The sequence below is a fragment of the Aedes albopictus genome, chromosome 2, assembly GCF_035046485.1.
Source record: "Aedes albopictus strain Foshan chromosome 2, AalbF5, whole genome shotgun sequence".
NCBI lineage: Eukaryota > Metazoa > Arthropoda > Insecta > Diptera > Culicidae > Aedes > Aedes albopictus.
In genome coordinates, this window is record NC_085137.1 from 282014422 (window position 1) to 282034862 (window position 20441).

Genomic DNA, 20441 nt, shown 5'->3' on the forward strand with positions numbered 1-20441 from the left:
ATTTTGATACAGTTTTCGTTTTGTTCTTTTGTTACAAGAATTGGAAGTTAACAATTCAACATTATTTAAAATCACATTTTTTTGTTTTTTTTTTAATATTTTTTTATTACACTATCATTATGCATCTATAATCCAATTGTTGAACACTTGCATATCCTAAACTGTTAGCATGACTGCCAGATTTTTTTTCACTTTACCTAATCGTGCATTTCAAGGGGCTTCAGGGGTGTTGCAGATGGCAACAGAAAGATTCCAGGGGTTTCAAGGGCGTTCCAGGGTTGTTCCTGAGGGATTCAGAGTGTTAAGGGGGTTTCGGGAGTATTTCAGGCCGTTCCAGGGGGTTCATGGACGTTCCAAGGGTTTCCAGAGGTGTTCCAGGGGCTTTTGAAGACGTTCTTTTCTTCAGTCATATTTGCTTCCAGTTAAATCTTTTCAATCATTTTTGCTTCTAGTCATGTTTAAAATGATTTCAGTCAAACAGAGTTCTCTTCAAATGAGAAGCGGTTCCTTGTTATTTGAATGAATTGTCACTTAAATGACTAGCTGGGCACAAAATACGGAAAACGCGGAAAATAATCCGCCAGAATGTTAAATTATCGGATGTCGGATCAAATTTTATCGAATATTGAACCCACATCGGATAACTGTAGGGTCTATGTTGAGTTGAGGCCACAGTAAAAATAGGTCAATGATAGGTTTATGTCGGGTTTTGTCAACAATTGACAAATTATTCTAATTGAGTCTAGGGTTCGTGAGATTAGATTGTCAATAAGAAATTTTGTATAAGAAATGTATTTTGGTGTATTTTATTATCATGCACTAGTTTCAGACACTTATTAATATCCTTCATTTACTTTATTTTCCTTTATTTTGTTTTATTCCAGATCTGCAAGAAGACAAATCTATCGGTTACCAGGTGGAGCGGAACGAATCGTTAATACTCGATGCTCTACTGTTGTAGGGGATGTAATTACGGAACTATGCTCACTTTTGGGAATAGAGATACCAGCAGAACAACAAGAATTCTCACTGTACTGCATAGTACAAGGAGATGCATTCACGATGCCACTTGCCGCTGACGAGTACATTCTAGATGTCACTACCGAGCTTTTGAAATCAGGACAACCATTCTATCTCATATTCTGCCGCTCGGTGTGGCATTTTCCACTGAAACGAGACCCTGCCCCGACCCCTCTCTACATCGAAGTACTGTTCAATCAAGTGGCACCGGATTACCTGGAAGGACTGCTTTTGGAATTACCAAATGGTGGAGCTCCCACTCCCGACTACGTACGTGATATGGCCAGAATAGCCGCAATACTACACAGAGCAGCAGACCTCAACCATCTACCGGCAATGAAGGAAATAAAATTCCTATTACCGAAACCCGCCCTGTCACTACGAGAGCTTCGGCCAGCACAGTGGGTTGCATTGGTGCAGTCTGCCTGGCCATCTATAGCCGGGCTTAGTCCCATACAAGTTAAAGCGCAATTTTTGAACGTTTTGTCATCATGGCCATTGTTTGGAAGCAGTTTCTTCGCCGTGAAGCGCGTCTGGTCCGAAGAATCACCTGCTGAGGAAGTTAGTCCAATGTGGAGAGAGCTCATACTTGCGTTGAATAGACGAGGGGTACTTTTCCTCGATCCGAATACTCACGAAACAATGCAACATTGGCCATTCAACGAAGTGATTTCTACTAGAAAGGTAAGTGTATAGTTTGCATTGAACCTGGTTTGATGTCAGTTAAATAGATTCTTTAGTGATTCAGGTGGCATGGTAATTGACTATTATTCTTATTTATCGAAGGAAGTTGCTTTAACTCAGTTTAGTTCTGCATTTTGTAATTGTAATTGAGGGGCCCAGAATTAAAGGGGTGTAAGTGACCATTTTGTCGATTTTGAGCTGTGCATATCATAAAATTCTTCAAATTTCAAGCTTTCAGGAACTTTTTTAAGATTGTTTCTGCGATGATTGAAAAAATTACAATAAATCAGAAAAAAAGGGTTGATTTTGAAACTCCATACATTTGGTATGGGATGAATAATTGGTCGAAAACCTTAAACCTCATTTAATACTCGCAAGTGGGTTTTTGTCACTTACATCCCTTTGCTTCTAACCCCCTCAATTGTAATTGTAATTTTTATTGAAAACGATAACCGGGTAGTTTACACTTTTTATCGAGTCAAGGAAACTATCGGAAGAAACTAGTAAAACGTTGGAAAGACATAAAATTTACGAAACTACTTGAACTTGAAAATACATAATTGAAATTGAAAAGCTACATGGACAAAGTTACACAAAAAAATTAAACTATCAAACATGGTTGCAACTAATCTTTTAACAGTTGCTTTAAAGGACGTCAACGTTGGTTCCATCACAGACAAACAGACGTAATACTTGCGAAATTTCCATCGACCACGCTTTTAACGATCGTTTCAAATTTTCATAGTTGTGGCTTTCACAACCAGAGGCGCGCGCATCGTTTTTCTATGCGTTTGACGTTTCTCACTAGCGCCTTCTGTTGACGATATTGCACAACACAGTGATTTGTGCAACTTTTCCACCAGGTGATGATAGTTTGAACTGGGCGATGGATTTCAATGAAAATCGTTCAAGGTGTTACGTCTGTTTGTCTGTGGTTTCATCTTTGCTTCGAGTGGTAGGCCATTCCAGCAGGAGACACCGTATATCAGCAAACTCTTCCCGCTTGACTTTGTGTGGCGAGGGACGATGAAGGAACGGGTACGTTCCTGGCGTCCTTGCTGCATGTGGTCCATGATGTACCTAATTGGGTAATTGATCGAAATATGCTTGTCACTTTATGCAGCAGATCCGCAGCTTGTAGTTGGATGGCAAATCGTATCCCAAAATTGAACTCCGGACAGCTTCGGCTGAGTCTCTACGACGAAGACCGTGCACAAACCGTAGCGTTGATTTGAATCAACGATGTACGACAAGCTTTGGTGATCTAGTGGCTACCTGTTCAGATTAGTATGTAGAAGGTCTTTGGTTCCTTCATATTTTACTAGCTGATCCCGGCACCCCGGCAAATGCTCATGTTTATTCGTACCTACACACTTATTTTGAATTGTTTGTTCGGTACTTTTTTTACGAGATTAGAACAGCAGTACGATATCGGTAGTTTCGATAATCGATTTTACTGAGGTTCTGTAAAACAACTGTCAAAATCGTATGGAAAAGATAAACAATGCATTTTTGCTGAACGAGTTCGGTGCTTAGCAGTTCTAATCTCGTAAAAAAAAAGTGACCGAACTCGGTAATCAAAATTAAGTGTGTATGTTAATAGCCATAGCTAGAAACAGAAACGGGTTGAAAAGGCGTTTCCTTTCCTTCTAACGTTTAGCATAGTGCTCATCGAAACGTTACTTCCACCGTTCGATCACTTCAAGTTGGCCCGCAAAATGATCCGTCCGTAATATCTTCAGCGCACGCGCCTGTATGTAGGCTTTGCGGATTAGTTTTTGATGGAATTTTCCTTGAGATGTATCCGGGACAGGCAAATCTACTGTTTCCACGTTCCACGTACCCGACGGTTTTTGAGCTCCGTCGTTGCCGATCAATCCCTCAAGCAGAACTCCATCAAGGTAACCCTCCTCCGGCAACACTGCTACGAGAGTTTTTGTGTAGATTTTATACGGTTCTGGTGTGTAGTTCCCCAAGCAACACGACTTGTTTCTAATCCAGTAACAGCAACCTTAGTGCAATTTATCCACTGTCCATATTACGGACGACAGAACACAATTGCTACTTTTTTGGAACCCAAAAAGCGCAGATTCTGAATTCTTATGCAACATAAACGGGGAGGAATGATAAAAAAAATGGAAAATTGATTTTGTCCAGACTCGAACCATGGACACCAGGTGTATTATCCACTCACCTTAGATACTACACTAAGAGCTCTGTGAGGGAATCGATCCTCAACGCACCTTAAAAGCTACTAAAGTTACTTGTTACTTGATTGCACCTTCTTTGTCACAAGTAAGAGAACTGTTCAAATGAAAGCTTTCAGTCAAAGAAAAGCGTTTCTTTGACTGAAAGCCGAAATCCCCGAGAATTAAGTCAACTTCTCAGTCGAACCTCTACAAGTTAAAATGAAAAGACGCTCAAGTTTTCTGCAACGCATTTGGAACCTAATCTGAACAAACAAACCAGAGTTAGATGTTTCATGCATGTTACATAACACATTTAATGTAAGCTGACTGTATTATCACTTACGAGCAATATGTAAGCTCCGCCTCCACAAATCGATGTCAAACACGTGGTAAATTGTGATTTCAATGAAACAAAGCTGCAACTTTACGAATTTTGGAGTTTAAATGCAACTCAACTGACAAGATGGAAGTTTCGTGTACTTAATGCAACTCATTTAGACCAAAGCATAGAAAGACACATTCTGGATGATGTTGCAGGTGCTGCTTGGGTCGTCACTACTAATATAGATATTCGCAATACCGAAATAGTTATTTATGTAACGAGTTGCAAAAAGTTGATTTTTTCAGCACGAGTCGTACATGTATCCAACGAGGTTTGCCGAGTTCGATAAATACGAAGAGTGCTGAAATAATCGAGTTTTGTAACGAGTTCCATACAAAATTTTATGCAATCATTTTTTCATTATACAACTCATTTGAGTTGCATAATGTTCATAATGCAATTCAAATGAACATTATGCAACTCATTTTAGTTGCATAATAAACCAGTTCGGAAAAGTTGGCCATTATGATACCGATATGAATTATATAAAATAGAAACTATGATATTGAATTGCATAAAACTTTTTATATAAAAAAAACATTAAAATTTATTCGATCTTTACTTTTTCAGGTTCGATCAGAAGACGGTGCGCTATTTCTGGATATGAAAGTAGGTAACCTCCTGCAACAACGGGTCATTCGAGTGCAAACAGAGCAAGCGCATGAAATTTCTAGATTAGTGCGGCAGTACATCACAATGGCACAGGCGCAACTTAGAGATCGAAGGGAATAATTTTAACCGAACAAATCGTAATGCGAATATATATATTTGAAAAACGTAAAAAGTTTATAAAAATTGTTTTGTTAGGACAACATGACTATTTTCATTCTGATTAACAGTCATAAAGTCATATGTTATAAAATCGGTTTAATATAAGAAAAAATAAATAACCAGAGATTTTATTATAACGAGGAAACGTTTATGTTACAAACATGATCCGAAATATCTTTCTGTTCCTTGGAAGTTTGATTCGATTCTCATAAACCCTCAACACCTTTTCACAATAAATTGGCCCTGATACAGATACCAACCACAGAATCGAAAAATAGGCAATGATCTCTAAGAAAAATCAATGCTTTTCTGTGACTGAAAGTTGAAAAAATCCAAGCTTACGTTAATCCAGCCACAATACGTAAAACATTCATAATCACCTTAATGGAATTTTTAATCTGTCGTTCGCGCTAGTTCAGCTTCGGCAAACTTTCTTCACATACAACAAGTCTGTTAACATTTCGAAATGTTCAGAGTTGAAAGTCTAAGTTTGACACTGTCATGAAAGTTCGATTTTTTAACTCGCTTGGCTCACTTCTAACTCTGAATTTGTCGCCGTTACATTGATCCAGATGTTTCATTACATAAACGAATTATACTATTTAAAAAACATTGATATTCCATGTGCTCGCAGGACATTTTCCCTAAATCTTTGAAAAATAGTTGGTCCAGTCTGACTTAGCACCGACCTCTAAACTTTGATTAATTTGGCTCATTTCTGGACTGAAGACTTGTTTTTGCATGTGGATTGATAATTTGAAGTGACACGGGTAGGTCAAAAAAATTAACAGAGGTACTATTTACAATAACAAAAAGTTGGGTCGGCCACATTGATTTTGGCCGCCATGTTGGATTTTTATACCAAAACATTTTTTTCACCATGATGGCAACTACCGATTTTCAAATTTTTTGCATCAATTGAAAGCTGAGACATTTATACATAATATATTAAAAAATTAGAGATGTCTTTTGTAAATTAAGCCACGTTTTCTCCATGCATTTCCATGCGCATCGGCAACGACATGCAACAGCATCTGTGTTTACGCCTACATGTATACGCAAAGGCACTTGCCGCAAAACTTGGGCAAATCGGAACTTCGTTTCCGTATTTGACTGTTTTTCAATGATGCGGCCATTGCTTTTATAACTTTTTTAGTGTTTTGAAAAGCTTATACCTTCAGTTTTCCATTAGTGGGTTCAGATTTTAAATTCGTGTTCGTAAACACTGCGAAATAACGCTGCATTCATGTAAACGGCCGGCACCGGGCCCAGTGCGCAAAAGTGGCATGGTTTACAAAACGGCAGATAACTTTTGAAAGAAGAAAAAGACATCTCCAATTTTTTGATATGTTATGTATAAATGTCTTTCAAAAAAGCTTTCAATTGATGCAAAAATTTTGATCAGATCAGGGACACGTAGACTCAAACCAGATCACAAGTTCGTTCAATTTGATCAATTTGTTCAATGAACCTCAAGATGGAGACGCCATATGCAAAGAAAAAAGGCAGTTTAGGATTTAAATAAAATCGTTGTTTTAATTTACAATTCAAAATACAAGGACCTTTGCATAAAATTGTGATATAGGTAGTACTGTCATCGATATACATATTAATTATGAACTGTAAATAAGTCAACTTCGATTACACATAATATACTATTTATTCCGAATATTTTACAGTTTCCAGATAATAAAATTGTCAACCGGACGCGCATTAGCAAATTTTTACTGGTTTCTCAACGGCATCAAGAAAATGCACAAAATTTTGCTTTGAACTAAACTTTCATCGTTTTCGTATCGTTCACAGTTCCGTTCTACTCATATGGGCAAATCCATTTCTGAACAAAATAGAATAATAAACTCATTATCAACAGGTACAAAACTAACTACAGTATAAAGAATGATGGACAAACAGTACAACTGTATCGCATTTGCCATATGTAACTGTTATTTAATTAGGGTTTTTTTTTATAGGGACTATATTAGAAATTTCTTACGTTTGACGTGTCAACTCACTTTAGGATGAATTATATACATTTCAATAGGCGATGCCTGTTCCTGTCATGGAATAGATACATACATTTAGTATTGCTAAACTCCCTAAAACAAGAGAAAAAATATTGTTAGTATGTACATACATGATGCTACTCTTGATCTTATAATCAAAAAACTTAAAAATACATCAATTCAATCATCTAAATAGTCATACAAAAGATACAAGGTTTTTATGAAAGCCAAAGATATGCAAAACAAAAGTTTCGATTGATGCTTACACAAATTGAACATGATTAAACAGATCTCGATATTATTAGCAAAACCTGATTGTTTCCTACATAATGGCATTTTCTTTTTTCGAATACCTATGATATCAACTGAAACGTGTTTTATGCATCTGAAACAAACTTAACCCTTTTCGGATATAACAGTCGATTAGGATCTATTTGGAACTTTTAACGTGAACGAATAGCTTTCTATAGCAAAAACTGATGCTCATCCAACGATATCTATCTATACACAACCAACTTCATCATGTTATGTAGGCGTTGAACCATAGTCAAAAGTTGCACAGAGTATATTTCAAAGTGTACTGAGTATTCCAGCAAAAATTGCGGTGACCAACCATATCAATATGAAGCCCATTTGTATTTGAGTTTTATTGGAAGCATGTATTGAATAAATCGTACGGTCCAAGTAATAACGAGTTGACTATCCTATCGCACATTTATCAGATGCAATAGCACATGGTTTTCATTGCCTCAGTGATGTAGACCTAAAAATCGAAAGAACAAAAAGTTGCTTCATCCACAATTATTTGTTTCATGCAGACATTTATAAAAATATAGATTCCTAGATAAGAAGCGAACAGTATTGCATATATGTATTTAGATGGAAGTCGATTTCCAACTGTTTTGAGGAAAATAAACAAGGGAAGGGAGACTACCGTACCGTGGATTGTGGTATTTAGTTGAGCCGTTGTAGTTTTTTTTTATAGGATTCAGCTGCAGGAATGAGAAACGAGAGAAATTGTTCAGACATTCTGCTAAAAACACCTCCAAAAGGAGTCCTTTTTTTTGGTGTAACGTCCCCACTGGGACAAAACTTGCTTCTAAGCTTAATATTCTATGAGCACTTCCACAGTTTTAAACTGAGAGCTTCCTCTGCCAATGAGCATTTTGCAGACATATATGTCATGTGGCAGGTACTAAGATGCGCTATGCCCAAGGAAGTCATGGAAAATGAAGCACCTCCATCCTGGGCGATTGACAGCTCAGCAAACACATGATCGTATATGACGTTGCATAAGATGCAAAAGTGGATTCGATATACGCACACTTTACATGGTGTTCAATAAGTTCGGATACACAGTAAAATTGAATTTATTTCCCATATTTAATTCAGTTTTGCAAAGTGAATGTATTATTTGAAAGCTTACATAATACTGATCAGATACAGTATACACCGTGTCCAATAAGTTCTCATACAAAACACAAATTTAGAAAATATATTTTAATTTCACACATGTGATTCATATTTTCAAAATGAATGCATGTGTTGAAGGGCCACATAATACTGATTAAATAAAGCATACGGTTTAGAATAACTTTATTTTCTATAAGTTTTTATAAGCCTAGCAGTACACTTCCGTATTCTGGAATTTGTTTGCTCCGGCACGCAAGAAAAATGTTCGAAAAGTTTTTCATTCTACAGTAGCTTAATAGAGTCCATAAAGTTAAATTTTGCGTTTTTATCCCAAGCTATGAGCCAAATGGATATACTAAGGCTAAAACAATATATTTTTAGTTATATATATATATATATATATATATATATATATATATATATATATATATATATATATATATATATATATATATATATATATATATATATATATATATATATATATATAGTGATATATATAGTGATATATATAGTGATGAATCTCTTACCAATTTGCAAGTAAGCTCAACTTGGGCTGATTTTCATGAAAATAACCGTTATATAAAAGATAAACATCATTAAACGTACATTTTAGGAAAAATTTTCACAAAAGGAATACAAGCATGTTTTATAAGTGATAATGGTGTGAATCAAACAGATAAGATGCACCGATGCTTCTTTTACACAACAAATCTCATCGAAAAAGGTAAATTCACATTTTTGTTTAATTTACGTTTATTTTGTACAAAATAAAACGGCTCCGTACTTTACCTATGCAGGATTTTTTCTCTTCTGTTTATAGTTGCTACTAGCATTGGGGAGGACAGGAACCTAATTTGTTTCAACTTAAAACCATTACTCGTTAAAATACGACGAAATACCAATAAAATGGCGTGCGTGCCAGCTGAAATGGACTTACGACACATAAGCGATCAGCAGAGAAGGATAAAGGACATTTAGTTTCGAAACATGTGCTGTATTTGGTGTATGTTAGTTGGCCTTTCAATAAATAAATTTACTTTGATAATCCTAATTACAGATGTGAAATGAATTGAATTTGATTTTGTATGAGAACTTATTGGACACGGTGTATGTTTTGAAATAAACTGTCCTTTATCATTTTGTAATAATTGCAAATGTGTCTCAAGTTCCTTTCGGCCGGCACGCACGTCTGTCATTGGTATTTCGTCTAGTTTTTATTGAGTAATGGTGTTAAGTTAAATCAAATTAGGTTGTTGTCCTCAGCATTAGTGGTAGCAACTATGGCCATACGAAATAATCTATAAGATTCAGATTGGGTGAAGTACGAACTCATTTTATTTTAATCTTTAAAATTGTTAAAATTGCCGCTGTACCTGTTTTAATGATTTTTGTTTTGTCAAAAAGCAAGGCTGCGTTATATCTCAGTTCAATCCATAGTTATATTTTCCAAAACTTGATTATATCCCTATTGTGGCAAATTTGAACCAAAATTGGCTTTATATAATGTATTTCCCAAGAAACAACCACAATCTCTTATTAAACTAGTAGGTCGAATAATAATCGTATAATAGCATTGTATGCTGATTAAAAAGTCTTGCTGAATAATGTAATGTATAAAGGTAGCTCCCTTCAACATTATAGCACTATATCGACTTATACCTTTGGCTTAATAATGTGCTTTATAAACAATTTTTAGGTGTTTTTATTATTTTTCTCCAACTAAATAAATTTGCTGAATAGCTAGTCGAATGTCTTTAGATGTAGCGCTTGACTAGTGTTTATACAATGTTGGCTCTTAATACTGAATAGCAGTTTTACTACGTGCTATAAAAGTGCTTGGAAAACCAATTAAATTGGTATTATAAAGTGTGTCCAACAATATGCTGGACAAATGTCGTACCTATTGATTGTGATGCTACTATGTGGCTATTTACATTTGCAGGATATCAACCATATTATTTATCGTATAAACATTGTACAGCTTTATTATTCAATACCACACGGCTTGCTGATTAGTGTGCTTCAAATGGGTCTATTCAACGTATACTCCAAATCTTATACGGCTCGTCGTATGAGTTACAATAACAACTGTGTAATATGTCTTTTAAGACAATGTGCAAATACCTTATTCAGCATAAACAAAAATCAGCAAAACAACAAATTACGCCGACTGGAACATTTTCAGTAAAGTTCTGCATTGAAGTAATTTGGAATTTACTAGAGAAAATAGTACCCAAAATGGACAAAATATACAAAAAATATCGAAAGAGTGGATCATACTATCGTAAACTGAAGAATACGCGTGAAAAATATGAGATTGCAATGAAACATCTGTTTTTCGGAACCTACTGCAAAGACCCCTCGGAAACTCGGCCACGTTCTACTGGGCTTAAATGTTCTCCAGACACATCGCGTCTTTCGATAGAGAACCCTGTAGAGACCTTCGATCAGACGAGTAAGTAATAATATTTATTCCAAAATGCTTTGTTGTTTGTAAATCTGCGTAAAATATTTTCTCCGTAACAGGCGAATGTCACGATGGTCCAGTTAGAAGTAGCGCTACGGATCATAGCAGCCAAAGCGTCGCCAACGAATTTGATCAAAACCTAGATCAAAACAACCTTGCAGACATAATCAACGTTTCATGTCCATCAAATGACGTGTCATGCGAGGTGTCCTCTGCTCCTGATGTCTCTGAAGGAAGAAGTAGATCGGAACAAGCACTGCGAGTTTGGGCACTTGATCACAATATCACTCACATCGCTTTGAAGGATTTGCTACATTTGATCTCAGTAGAATATAACGATACTAGTCTACCTCAAGACCCCAGAACCCTTTTGAACACTCCACAAAACACGGGAAAGCAATGCCTGCCAATAGCTGGTGGTACATATTGGCATCACGGCGTCAAACAGTGTTTAACAAATTGGTTTGGAGATCTATCTGAAGATATCAATATTAGTATTAATATTAATATTGATGGTTTGCCTATCCATAAGAGCTCAAAGTTTCAACTCTGGCCCATTTTGTGTAACGTACATGAGTATCCAAATCTACAAACATTGCCTATTGGTATATTTCTCGGTAAAAGCAAACCCGCTGATCTCGAAGAATTCCTTACGCCTTTTGTGGATGAAATAATTCCAATAATCGAAGAAGGACTTGTTGTTAATCATCACACAGTAATACTTAAGATTAGAAGTTTTATTTGCGACTCACCTGCAAGAGCTTTTGTCAAAGGTAAATTATTTAAATATTCTATTTACAACTAGTAGCACAGACGAACATACCTTCGTTCACTTCTCATCGTTCCTTAACCTACCGGTTAGCTAAAATATTCTGTAGTTCACAAATCGTTCACCTATGGCACCTGCATCGTTTTTAGTTAGTGAAACACAACGAGATTAGCATTGGACGATTATGTTTTTGATGATGATTTCATTTACAATTTGTTCCAAGTGATAGGTCTGTTTGTCTGTGCTAGTTAATTTTTATAGTACTTTTCATTGCTGTACTACCAGTAATCATTTATCAGTCTCGTCTTTACTATGCTTTCTATTCATACAGGACAGTTATATGATTACATACATGCAGTGTAGACATATGCCTCCTATACATATTTCAAGTAGGACTACTTTTTTATATAATTTTAGGTGTGGTGAATTTCAACGGAAAAGAAGGATGTCTAAAATGCACAATACATGGAGAATATTCGCAAGTTTCCAGAACAGTTGTGTTTCCATATCTGCATTGCGCTTTGCGTACTGATGAACAATTTCGTCAAAAAGCATACGAAAATCATCAAAGTGGTCCGGATACTCCTTTACTAAAAATCCCACATTTGGACATGATTCAAGATTTCGTTATTGCCGATTCACTTCACCTATTGGAACTAGGGGTAATGAAACGCCTTTTAACTGGATGGAGAGATGGCTACTTTGGATTTACTGGAAAGTTGAGTGCCTTTCAAACACAATGCTTATCATCTGCAATTTGTGATGTGAAGCTACCCAAAGAAATTCACCGTAAACTACGAGGGCTGGACTGTCTTGCATTTTGGAAAGGTACTGAGTGGCGTTCCTTTTTGTTGTATGCTGGGATCGTTGTTCTAAAAGACGTATTGGATGAGAAATTGTACAAACATTTTCTGTTGTTCTTTACTGCAGTAACTATTTGCTCATCGGACATGTATGCACATATGCGGGCAGTCGCACAAGCCCTTTTCGAAAAATTTATTGAAGAGTTCAAGACAATCTATGGAGAACAATATATCACTAGTAACATTCACAATCTGGAACATGTGGTAAACGATGTGAATCGTTTTGGTTCGTTAAATACCATATCCGCTTATCCGTTTGAGAGTTATTTATTCCAAATCAAAAAACTTCTTCGGCAGGGCAACAATTGCTTGGAGCAAGTAATAAACAGAATGCTCGAAAAACAATCTGTAAAAAAAAATAACACAAATCCTTTTTCCAAATTCGTTCCGAATCTGGTTACCCGGAACGGAATAGTAGAATGTGAAGTTCAAGCAGGAGTATTTATCAGTAACACATCTAGAAACTCGTGGTTTTTGACACGAAATTTAGAAATTGTGCAAATGGTAGATGGTTCGATTGATTCGAATAACGACATAAACATAATTGGTCGTCCCGTCAAAACCTATTCAAACTTTTTCGAGATTCCGATTAAATCATCACATTTGTACATATTTATGGCAGGGTTGAGTATGAACAATAAGAAATCTTACGGTGTAAACGATGTTCTTTGTAAGTTCGTTGCAGTTCCATATCGCGGCAAACATTTTGTATTTGTACCGCTACTTCACACGATAAATGTATCCCCTAAATAAAAATGAATGTAAATGTTCAGTTTGAATACCTTTGTTTTATTTACTGATTCACATTGATAACATATTCATATATCGAATTGATTAGAACAAAACAGTCAAAAGTTAGTCAAATTCATTTTCAACTTCTCAAATAACAAAAAAAAAACAGGTTCAAAAACTGACACCTTTCACTCATCGTCATCTTCGTCACCAATCGTGTTTTCTTTGTCGTTGTCCTCTTCGGAATCATCATCCAAATTGTCGGAGACATCCAAGTTACCGGAAGCGTCAATTTCCACAGCTTCGTGCTTCATTTCCTGGTTTGAAACGTCACCGCCTTGATTATCGTTACAGATGTCCTCTGGAATGAATGAATGTATTTAGCATGTATACATATGAGTACATCAAGACTAGTACAAAAAATAGATTTATCACAAATATGACTCAAAATCTATAGATAACAAAAGATAACAAATGGATAGAAAACATTGTTTTGTAAAAATATATGCTTCCTGAAATATATTTTAAGCACGTCTATATCTGTTTGTCTGTGTTTCATGAACCTAAGGTTACCTACTCACTAACCAAACGGTTGGTGAGATCTGCCAGCACGATCAACACGATCAACCAACTCTCTCAGAATGCTGCTATGTTTGATCGTGGTAGACATACATAGCATCAATTCGAGCGATTTGTTCTGTCTTGTTGTTATTGCCAGGTTTGACCAACCGTGTAGGTACCCTAAGAGGCCGTACACAAATTACGTCACGCTTTTAGGGGGGAGGGGGGTTTCGCAGATCGTGACGAATTTTACAAAAAAATATTAAGGTTCCATACAAAAAGTGTGACATAGAGGGGGAGGGGAGTTGAAAAAGGTCGATTTTTGCGTGACATAATTTGTGTATCACCCCAAAATCTTGACACTTAAAATAAGAAAGTGTAGAATTAGCTAACTATAAATACACAAAAATAAAAATGAAAAAAAATATAACATAAAATCGGTCAGTCAATATGAACCAAAGCATGCTCACTGCCCATTGATTTTATGTTACTTATATTGGGGTGATGCACAAATTATGTCACACAAAAATCGACCTTTTTCAACCCCCTCCCCCTATGTCACACTTTTTGTATGGGAGCTCACCATTCTTTGTATGGATCGTCACGTTCTGCAAAACGCGTGCTGGCGTAATTTGTGCATGGCCCCTAGGCAGTTCAAGCGGTATTATACTGGTCTAATCGGCATTACTTCAACTGTACTATACTACATAGTACTTTCATTTCATACAGGATTTCATAGCACTATGCTGCCCCCAACACAACAGTCCCATGTGAATAGGAAACCCAGCAAACAAGGGACCGTTATGCGAATAGGGGCAGCATGGCTGAGGCAAAAAAATATTTAAAAAAAACTGTAACGTCCAAAAATTATTTATCATCATTGGGGGTAAGAAACCAAGAAAAACAAAATAGCCGAAAATGTCAACGAAACGGTAAAAAAGAAATTCACCGAGACAAATCAGTGGACTAAGCCCGAGATTGCTTGTCATCGTTACTTACCTTGAGTATTTTTTTGTTTTGAGTTCTTCGCCCGTCGATGAATCGTTGACTGTCGCAATCCTTTCGCTTGACAACGAGATTTTGCGTTCCTCAAAACCTGCTTGAAGAAGTCCTCCATCAGTTTAACTGAAAATGTCGAATTCACAGCGTGGACGATTTTGAAAAAAGTATCCAAAATGTGTTTGCAATTCTTCATTGGATATTTTGGCACGTCGGATTTACTGCCGCCACTCCAGGAGCAGCTGGTCATCACACAGCGTTGAAAAAAGCGATCGATCAGAGCGTAACACATATTCTGGCCGTTACAGGTATCTCCGATAGGGCCAATCATCTTCCGCATGTGAGTGATCTGCAATTAAAGTAAAATGGGTTATATGGATATGAAACAGAAACGCATCAGTTTGGAGTACCAAGAGTGATCAGTGGTAACACCTTTTTTCGAATTTGATATAACTAACCCACCAAGGCCACACCCGTAGTAGTCAACATATTATAAAACATCAATTTGGAGTATCAAGGTAGTTCAATAGTAACGCCCTGACCGTACCAGATTAAGTGTATATGGGATTTATCATAACTCGGTACCCACGACCACCTCCTCAGGAGACAAAATTTAATAAAACGTTATTTTTGAGCATTTTGGGTGTTCACTGTTGACTGTCACTATTGTAATGTCAAATCCCATATACACTTAATCTGGTACGGTCAGAGTGTCAACACCCAAAATGCTCAAAAAAAATTAATATCGTTTTATTAACCCTCGAGCAGTCGCGTCTTTGACTACCTGCAACGACGCCACGCTCATGCTGTGTACCGCAAGCGTGCATTTTTCATGGTGCGTGTACTTAGTACACGACGCGACCGCTCCCGGGTTAAATTTTGTCTTCTGAGGGCGTGGTCGTGGGTACCGATTTATGATAAATCCCATATATTGCAGATTACACCCCAAATTGGACTATCGCACTTTTATTGGTACGCCTAAAAAGTGTGATAAAAGTGCACATTTGCCTCGGATCGTCTCGACGTCTTCGGTGCACTTATTCCTCCATTTACAAGGAATAAGTTCACCGAAGACCTCAACTCGATCAGACGTGGCCCTGTGCTGCAATCATACTTTGAAGGTGTGTGCACACTATTGTGTCAGTCCAATTTGGGGTGCAGTCAACAATACACTTTTATTAAAATTTGCCTCCTGAGGGGGTGGTCGTGGGTACCGACTTATGTCAAATCCCATATACACTTTATCATTCATACATTTACTAGATATACTCACAAGCTTCTCCTGATAAGATGTATTTGCCAACTCCGTTTCGAGTTGCTCAATTTCCTGTACAGTCGACGCAGGCGAAAATTTGAAGTTTTGGTCAGTTGTGTCGTTGTCATGCCGGCGAACACGCAGGGCGGCTTCTATCTTCAAGTCGAAGTCGCTTTTTATTGCAGCAACGGATTTTGTGAAAGATTCGTCCATCTTTCTTGCGACAGCTTCAATAATTCGATCACTCGCTTGCTCGATCGCCTGAACGATCCTTTTTTCCGAATTTTGTTCCTAAAAGTAAAAAGCATTATAAAAATTAAAATTATTTTAGGTTTTTTCCTTATTCGAAAAGTGTAACCTGAGGGATGGGCTAGGGGGTTGTACATGGACAATTTCTGCGCTATGTAATTTTTGAACGTTCCCTTACCTAATTTTTATTCATAGTATTAGCAAGCAGCTATTCTAAATCATATATTCATCACAGACAAACAGGCGTAGCATATTGCATGTGTTTTGGTTGGAAATAAAGTCGCGGAAGGGTGTGTTTGATCAACTGTGACTAAGTGGCGGTAGTGTATACATATAAAACTCACACAAAAACTATGCAAACGCCGTGGGTAGACCGTCGGCCTAACTTTTTTTTAATTCAGCGTTAGATCGTTGTGCGATAATAATTTAGTGTTACTTCTGTTTATCTATGCATTTTGTCCACTGTCTTCGCCAAAATGCAAATCGCCCACTGACTTCGGGAAGATAAACAGCAACATGATCAGTAATGGTTAAACTAATCCTCTTAATTTGTAGTTTTCTGTAGCAAAACAAATTTCCAATAAAATGGTATATGCAAGGATGTTCTTACCTCATCATAATTTTCCATGTATTCCTCATGATAGCTGACCTCCTCCTCTGCAACCTGCGATTCAAGTCCCACTTCTTGAGAATTCTGTAGTAAAACTTCGACCTCTGATGCGCTGAGCAGCGACACTTCAGATTGTTCGACGATTTGATGCATGTCGACAGCCGCTGCAACTGGAACAGACGGAGCAACTGGGATGATTGATGCAGAATGAGCCATCGCATGAGTGGCCGGAGCTTGTTCCAGCTGAGCAGGGCTCTGTCCCATTGCCAGTTGAGTCGGTCCGGGTGCTGGTTTACTAGTCACAGCCTTCATGACAAAAGAAGGGGGCGTTTGCCTCGGGACCATCGACTTTCTGCTGATGACCAAATGTTTGACGCCTGGTTGCGGCTGGCTGGCAGAGGATGGACCAGCTAGAGAAAAAAAAACAAACTTTTTTTTAGTAATTCGCAGCTAAGTAAGTAAGAGCAAATACAAACCTTGGCTGAGCATATCATTAAAATCATATCCTTGGGCAGGTTGACTTTTGTGTACCCTTTTCTGCTTTTTCCGCGGAGCAAAATCCGATGTGTCCGTCGACAACCCTGAAAGTTCTGCTGCTTCCTGCTGCGCTTTCTCGTAGGTAGCAATGTTCTTTTTCTTCATAACACAAGGGATTTTTGTCCAAGTATGTGATGGCTTTGATGATGCATCCTTGGAGAGCGTATGCGCATTTTTGTTTGGCCACAGCAATCCATCCTTCTGAACCCACTGATGCGGCACGACCGACAGCATTGGGCCCTGGGCTTCTTGCGTTTGAACGACGGCAAAGTGAGCTGAAATGGAAAATTGTGGTGAAGTGTTGTATTGAATCCAAGTAAAACAAAATCGTACCTTTGCTCATTTTTTGTGTGAAGCGTCACGATGTTCAATCACTTATAAATAATGAAAATTAAACCGAGAAACTGTTGTAGCAAAGTAATTATGCCTTTTTCATAGATTTAAGCACATTTTGACTAAACTTGCAAATTTATCACCATATCATCACTGAAATAGCAGTGTAAAGCTTTTGTCTATTAATTTAGTTATTTTAATTTAGTATAGTGAGATGTAAACTCAAAAGTTAACGTTTTAGACTTCTGTAGCTTGAGCAACTTATCGAAAATTATTCCAGCGCGCCGGAGCTAACAAACTTTAGATACATCTAAGGCTTATGAAAAAAGTAGAAAAATACTTTATTCAAAACCATATGCTATATTTGATCAGTGTTATATGACCTTTCAATAAATACATTTACTTTGAAAATCTAAATTACAGATGTGAAATTAATTCAAGTTGGTGTATCCGAACTTAATGAACACCGTGTACATGCGGGTAAATGGAAGCATGTACGCATATGGCCTCCACTTTAGCATCCTATGCAACATCTTTTACGAGTTTTTGTTAGCTGGGAGGATGCCATCGCCTTGATCTGTGGCCAGGTCAAATTTCTGTCTAATTTCTTTATTTTTTGTTGAGGCTATGCTGCCATGAGCCTCTGGGGGTGCCTCTGCTGCGATGTCCTACTAGTTTCCAATCTAACGCTTGCTTGCAGATTTCGTTCTCGCCACTGCGTTGAGTGTGGCTGACCCACCGCCACTTTCGCTCCCGAATTTATGTCGCTATCGGCTTTCGATGACACGGTATAACGACCCTACCTGTCAGCTTCCGGTTTTAGTGAGATGGCTTAAGCGCCACTCCGTGAGGAGACCATCTACCAGATGTAAGCTTGCCCGGCTTAGAGACCTTCCTGAAGGGGGAGGCTAGGGTATACCCGTTCTACGGGAGGAAGCTGACTGGTCGACTTATCACGGCTGCCGTACTTCACGAGGTACGAGCGAAATACACTACTTCATACAAAGATTTAACATGACCAAATAAAAGAAACGCTCGAGAACCTAATAGAAATGAGCGGGTTATCATCATAGGCCCAGGTTTAACTTTGCCACTGAGCAACGACACGTTTCCGAATAGAAAGTATCTCAAATACTACATTCAACAAAATATCTAAAGCCAAACGCGAATCACATGAAAACCCCAAGAACATCTACTAAACCAACATTCAACAAATCTCACCAACTATTTACTTTCAGTGTGGGAATTTAAATTTATTCTAGCTAGAACATTTATACCGTTCGACATAAAAAGCTCCGTATCTCAACTCTAACGCATACATTTATTAGTTCCCCATATTCCTACTAGGCCTAGTTCATTACACATTTCCTTCTTCTACTCTTTTACGTGTGCGTGGATCTCTTTCTCCCCTTCTCACAACATTCGAACCGGCGGCAGCGGTGCTCGATGAACGCTTACTGCGGGCGCGCCAAATTTGTTAGGTACCTACGTGTGCTCCTCCCGTACATTCATAAACGGTAGCGGTATCGGGAGAGCGAGTTCATTTGTGTGCCTATACGGTCACATGGCCATGGACGACACAACAAATAGCATGCAAATTGTTTACTCACGACCTAGGATTTACGATGAGGAGGAAGCGGTGACTCGCGGGGTGGCTTCGATCGTTGCTCAGCGCACGGTGGGCGATCGTGGATGGGATCCTGTTACCGCGTGGTGCTCCTCAAGGATTCGCGGGCTTATGCTGGGCGTGGTACAAACGCCACGCGTCCGTCGGCGCGCCAAACTCTTTCGACGCCCGGAAAGACGTCGTCGGGACGGAGGTTTGGGCGCTGGACGCTGGACGCTGATGCGACGGATGAACACCTGGGATGTTCGGCGACGTGAACTATGTTGGCCTGCCTGCCTAAGGCGCAAATTAACGACTGCAGCCTTCTTCCGGCCACGTGTACCCCGGGAAATCTTTGTAGCCGATAGGTGGGGTCAAAGAGCGGTCGACAAAACGAGATGGTGGTGTGTCGGCAATTGGCCTACGCTGCCACGAATCTATACATTTAAGAAAATTGATCACGCACAACGCCCACATTAGAATTTAACTTCACGCTTCCCATTCTAACTATTACCTTTCTAATCTGGTTTCTGCACACACAGCTTACACCACTGAGCTAATTACGCTTGATACTATCGCGTTTTACTATGGGGAAAGAATATTAAATTTAGCAAACTACTTAAGATCTTCATGTCACTATATCCACCTTTTACAACACACCACGGCACGGAAACACTACTAGACCACTCTCGCCTCTTCCACGTATCGTTACAAAGTGGACGAGTTGAGCCTGGGAATGTCCTCAGATAGGCTCATGGTGGTTAAAGTCCCCGAAGATCGCGAAATAGACGAAGTCCATTTCGCGAAACGAATCTCATATTTGATCATGCTAAATCTTTATAGAAATAGTGGCATCTCATTCAGACAGCCGATCCAAATACCTCAGCCAGTTCCTCTCCGAGATTCGGGAATAAAAATGCCGAATGGGTTGAGGTCAATGTATCCTTTTTGTTTCTGAACCTCGGGTCGATGTCCGCTAATTAACGCGGTTG

At 38.2% G+C, this 20441-nt stretch overlaps 3 protein-coding genes across 5 annotated transcripts in view; 1 reads left to right on the forward strand and 2 right to left on the reverse strand.

Moving 5' to 3' along the window:
* Positions 1-5183, forward strand: part of LOC109414978 (unconventional myosin-XV) — a 98351-nt gene extending 93168 nt beyond the window's left edge. The window contains exons 10-11 of the mRNA XM_062851933.1: positions 885-1704; positions 4846-5183. Coding sequence (XP_062707917.1) covers positions 885-1704; positions 4846-5007 — 982 coding nt within the window. The 3' untranslated portion in view covers positions 5008-5183. The remainder of the gene's footprint in view (positions 1-884; positions 1705-4845) is intronic.
* A 1504-nt stretch (positions 5184-6687) lies between these two features.
* LOC109415144 (calcium/calmodulin-dependent protein kinase type 1) overlaps positions 6688-20441 on the reverse strand; it is a 45941-nt gene continuing 32187 nt past the window's right edge. Inside the window, exon 3 of one of the 2 annotated variants that reach the window (XR_002131301.3) lies at positions 6688-7145. The gene's annotated coding sequence lies outside the window, so the exon portion shown is untranslated. The other variant, XR_002131300.3, reaches the window with a different exon arrangement.
* On the reverse strand, positions 13459-17923 carry LOC134288143 (uncharacterized). 2 transcript variants are annotated; one of them, XM_062851931.1, is made up of 6 exons: positions 17844-17923; positions 17450-17785; positions 16974-17383; positions 16133-16405; positions 14860-15208; positions 13459-13660 (listed from the first exon to the last, which is right to left on the reverse strand). In XM_062851931.1, exons 1-6 carry the CDS (start codon positions 17851-17853, stop codon positions 13488-13490), a joined length of 1551 nt encoding a protein of 516 aa, XP_062707915.1. In that variant the 5' UTR covers positions 17854-17923; the 3' UTR covers positions 13459-13487. The 2 variants fall into 2 exon arrangements, with proteins under 2 accessions (XP_062707915.1, XP_062707916.1); XM_062851932.1 differs by lacking the exon at positions 16133-16405.

Bases quoted from the DNA above. Each gene is read 5' to 3' on its own strand.
- LOC134288143 (XM_062851931.1), bottom strand. The intron at 16,406-16,973 runs GTAAGAACATCC...TTTTACTTTTAG, and splicing joins ACATGGAAAATTATGATGAG to GAACAAAATTCGGAAAAAAG. The intron at 13,661-14,859 runs GTAAGTAACGAT...CATTCATTCCAG, and splicing joins AAAACAAAAAAATACTCAAG to AGGACATCTGTAACGATAAT.